General features: G+C 32.1%; 1 protein-coding gene across 1 annotated transcript; it reads right to left on the bottom strand.

Moving 5' to 3' along the window:
* Positions 1-1,102: 1,102 nt before the first annotated feature.
* On the bottom strand, positions 1,103-4,425 carry LOC8260840 (glutathione S-transferase DHAR2). The gene is made up of 6 exons (XM_002522984.3): positions 4,233-4,425; positions 4,047-4,137; positions 3,399-3,542; positions 2,794-2,911; positions 2,542-2,682; positions 1,103-1,483 (listed from the first exon to the last, which is right to left on the bottom strand). The coding sequence occupies exons 1-6, from the start codon at positions 4,288-4,290 to the stop codon at positions 1,397-1,399; spliced, it is 639 nt and encodes a 212-aa protein (XP_002523030.1). The 5' UTR covers positions 4,291-4,425; the 3' UTR covers positions 1,103-1,396.
* Between the last annotated feature and the right edge of the window lie 357 nt (positions 4,426-4,782).

Raw genomic sequence — 4,782 nt, 5'->3', positions numbered from 1 at the left:
CCTTTTTCTCGTTAAATTCCATTATAGTATTCCTATTTGTCTCTATTGTTGATTCTGATGTTCCAAAGCATGGCCTATCGAAAGATTTTTGGATAGTGGATCTTTCCTTGTCTAAATTAGTTTAAAGGTCAATTTGCTACTCAACTTGAAGTTAACAGCCAATTTACTTAGATTTTAAAAGAATTTTGTCAATTTCACTCGCAACTTGGTAAAGATAGCCAATTCAGTCTAAATTTTTATAAAATTAAAAGATTAGATTTCATGCATCATGCAAAGCAAGTAAAAGTTTAATTAAAATACCTAACTAATAAATAAAATTAAATTTAGCCCTTAAAACTTTATATTAAGTATCAAACTCAATTAAAATAAAATTACTAAATAATTTAAATTAAATAATAGTAACTAATTACTAATTTTCTTATCCACTTAACTAAATTATGCTAAAATATTAGAAATTAAGATTAATTATTTTAAAAATCCATTTTTCTAATTTTAATAAAAGTTTAAATTGCATAAGTTTAATTTTATTATTTAATTTAACACTTTTATTAAAAATAAAAAATTTAATTATTTTTTTAGGTATTATTATTATATTATATTAAAACAAAAAATTTATTATATAAATTATTTACCAAGTTTAATACATAATTGAAAGTTCAAGGACTAAAGTAAACTTTACTTATTCATTAAGTCCTTTATTTACTTACTTTGAATGAATTGGCTACTCTTGCCAAGTAAATCAGCTAAAAATTTAAAATTCGAGTAAATTAATCATTGACTCCAGGTTGAGAGGCAAATTGACCTTTAAATCAACATAAATCTTAATGGCTGAGATCATACTAGAACGCATGATATGATTGATCCCACTACTGTAGATGAAGTTTCTTGCAACCTTAAATGGAATTTTCATTGCTAGTGCCTAGAAGGCTTGGAGAATTATAGCCTAGTCAAATATGAACTATCCAAAATAAACCTAACCGAATCAAACCCGAACCATAAATTATGGTTTGTATAGAATGGCGACTTGGTTTGATATGGATAAATCTATAAGTTCATTTGGTTACAATTTTGCATTTAAAATCTTAAATCCACAAACCGAACCAAAACAAACCACCCCATACACTATATACATAAATTAACACATTTGTTTGTTTAAATTTTCCGGCTTAAACAGCAACTGACAACGTCACCCTCGAACATGACCTATATAGCTAGACAAAAGGATGGGAGCTAGCCATTGCAAAATATTCGCCAATTCGCAAATACCGCGTGCTTAGATTATTATAGAACATCTAAGAACAGAACCACCAGCTTCCAGCTTGGTTTTAGATGTCATACACAGTTCTCAGTTACATTTTATAGCTAAAGTTCACAAAACTCATAACTTAGAATTGGTTCATGCATTGACCTTGGGCTCCCAGCCAGCAATCACATGTTCCTCTGAAGCCTTGGTCTTCTGGAAAGATTCACGGGAGAACAGCAGCTGCCAAACAAAGATGACAAAGGTTTTGATCCATTAGCCAACTCTAGAATGATAGTCAATATGCCAGATTGTAATATATTGCATTGATCAAATAATGTACACCTTTTTGTAATCTATTGGCTAACAAATTTTGGTTAGAGAAACTATAAATACTAGCAAGTAGCAACAAAGATATTCCAGGTTAATCAAATTCAGGATGTCAGCCTCGTTGGTTTTCACCTAAGGGAAACAAATTCCAAGAGTGAGACAGTGAAGGGTAGTGAATCATTGGCAGGACAGGTATGCTATACAAACTTGACATAAGACAGTCCAACTTTGGGTGCAAGTGAAGTCACCAACTTGCAAGTCAAATTAGTAAACTTGATGCTTCTATAATGAAGCCTACTGATGAATTTCAATATCATGATTCTCTAGAAATCCATAAGGCCTATTGATTGGTAGACTGTGGCCACAAATTCCCCAGTTTAAGAAATGATAAATGAAGTGTCTCACGTTGATTAACTGATAGCTATTCCGAAAACACTGACTATGGCGATTTCAAACGTAATGGAGTGCCTTCATAAAACCAGTTCTCTGATGTGTTAATTACATTGCATTTCCCAAAGCTAGGAGATGCACCAAAGGATGATCACAGAGATTCAAATTAGTGCGCCTTATATCTCACTTAGTCGTCCTCTTTACCAGAGAAAATTAATAGAAAGAATATCAGAGAAAGGAGAGATACAATCCCCAAATATGATGGGGTCCAATCACAAGAACTGGATGTAAAAAAATAATTAAAAAAAAGGATAAAAAGAAAAGGGAAGAAAGAAGCGAAAAACAAAAAATAATATACTACAAGGGAAAATGAGGGGCGGGCTTCCAAAACTCCAATTTTCCAAACCAAAAGGTATAACTTTCCAAAACAAAAATTATCTCATATTCATAAAAACATGAATGCCAAACAGCTAAAATATCAAAAATTTTATCCCAACATTCATATTCTTCAAGTAAAACATCAGAAACAATAAGTTAACTTTACTGTGTATATATGTGATGCAAGTTTAATAACTCCATACCCTGATATAGTTGTTGACATAAGTCAAGTCGCTTGGGACAGTCCACTTCTTAAAATGGCCAAGAGCAACCTCAAGATGGTACAGCTTTGGTGCCAAGCTCAAATCAACAGCAGTGATCTTTTCGGCCGCCACATATGGACCCTAATTCAAAGCTCCAACAAATTAGGGTCTGTTTTTATACCAAAAGATAAAGAATATTCAGAAATATTTATTGATTTACTGATTATGTTTGCGTTTCAAGTGTATGCATACATGTGCCTTAAGATGCTCATCCAATGCCTTCAATTCCTCAAGCAAGGCCTGTTCTGATCCGTCATTGGCATCCTTGCTCTTCAAGAATTTGACAAAAGCAGGGAATATCTTTGAACCTCTGCAGTCCCAAATCATATAGAATTCAGTCCTAGGAAATTTACCCTTAAAAGTGAAAAGAAATGCATGACATCTGTATATCACCTAAAACAGTCGCAGGAAAATTTTATCCTTAAAAAATGAAAAATAATAATAATAACTAACACATTTAAACTTTATTCGCCATGAGACTAGAGAAAAAGTCAATTTTTGAAAACGATTACAAAGAGATGAGAAAGCACTATCCACGACCAGAAGAAAAATAAGAAGCATACCCCCCTAATGCCAAAACCAGGAAAAGAGACTTAAGAACAAGAATTCAATTGTACAATCATAACTTTCACCTCATCATTTCATCTAGTAAAAGTTGAAAGCCCCAATTTTACTGCCCAAATTAAATCAGTAAATAAACAATCGAGAGCCAAGAAAACATTAAAATGCCAAAACAGGTTTACCAATATCAAACTAATAAAGAAAAATATCTACAAGGAGGGACAAAGGATGCTTACACAGAAGCAAATTCAGGAGGAGTGACAAGAGATGGCACAGGGTATTTTTCCTCTAGAAGCCCAACAATCACATCAGAGTCTGGCACCCATTTATCATCAACTTTTAATACTGGTACCTTCCCTTCAGAGCTTATCTGCAAAAACCTATCAATACAAAACCAAAATCTGCTAAGGCATCAAAAGATTCAAATTCCTCAAACAGTACCATCGTTCTTTCCAACAACGTGCTTATTATAAGCGTCCTCCTGATCGTTGTAGTCTAGCATCAGAATTTAACCAATTCTGGTAAAAATGAGTTAAAAAGGTCAAGTTACAATACTTTCACTCATTTTAGTCCTCCTTCTATATACTTAGAAAGCTTTTGTCAAATAAAAGAAAGGGTCTTTAGAGGCTTTGTTTCTTTGTTAATTTTCTTCTATAGTGAACAGAAGGACTTCCAGTTTCCATCAAAGTAAACCAACACCAAAAGGTGCTTACCTTCCTTCAACCCAAAAGTCAACCATCAATTTCTTTCAATTTGGGAAATTTCATAGTATATGGAAAGCAAGAATCAAGGGAACAAGGGCACAAAACCCATGTTTTGAAACACACTCAAAAATATCAACCCATTTGCACAGAAACCAAAAAAAGAAGAGCTGATTATGATACCATTGAGGTTTATCACTGAGATTGATCAAGTTGCACTTGTAGGGAATTTTCTTCTCTTCTAAAGTCAAAAGAGCTCTTTGGGAAAATGGACCTGAAAAGCAAAAAATAAAACCAAATTAATCACACAAAACCGCAGAAAGAATTCAATTATAAGTAAGAGAAAAGAGAAAGAGATGGAAAACATACAATCTCCAATAGTATCAGGAGCACCAACAGCTGCCTTCACACAGATCTCCAAAGCCATTCTTTTACCAATGTTTTGCAGTGATGAAATGAAGCAAGTAGAAAGGACTGATCAGTCTGGCCTCTGGACCTGTATTTATCCTTGCAGAAGTGCTGCTGTGTCTAGAAAAATTGGCCGTTGGAAGCATATTTTTTTTATAAATAATTTCTCTTTATAAAAAGGAAAAATTAATTTCTAAATAAATAAATATTCATAATGTTTTTTGGGAAGATTGTTTTAAAATTAATTCAATATAAAATCAATTAATATACTCCAATTTCCAGCTACGACCATCAAATACTCATAGTATAGATTTTAACCTAATTGTTTTAGTATAATGGTTTCTTACATATAATTGTAAATAAAAATTAATGATTTAATTGCAAGTATTTTTATTTTTATTTTAAAGAAAATGATATTCTTATAACACCAAGTATTTATAATATGTTGTCTTGCACATAATTAATATAATCTCTAAAAGTATTTTCCCCATTAAGTATGTTTTGAAAACAT

The sequence above is a fragment of the Ricinus communis genome, chromosome 6, assembly GCF_019578655.1.
Source record: "Ricinus communis isolate WT05 ecotype wild-type chromosome 6, ASM1957865v1, whole genome shotgun sequence".
In the NCBI taxonomy this organism is placed as follows: Eukaryota; Viridiplantae; Streptophyta; class Magnoliopsida; order Malpighiales; family Euphorbiaceae; genus Ricinus; species Ricinus communis.
Note: the sequence above shows the minus strand (reverse complement) of the source record. Positions and strands in the feature narration are given on the sequence as shown.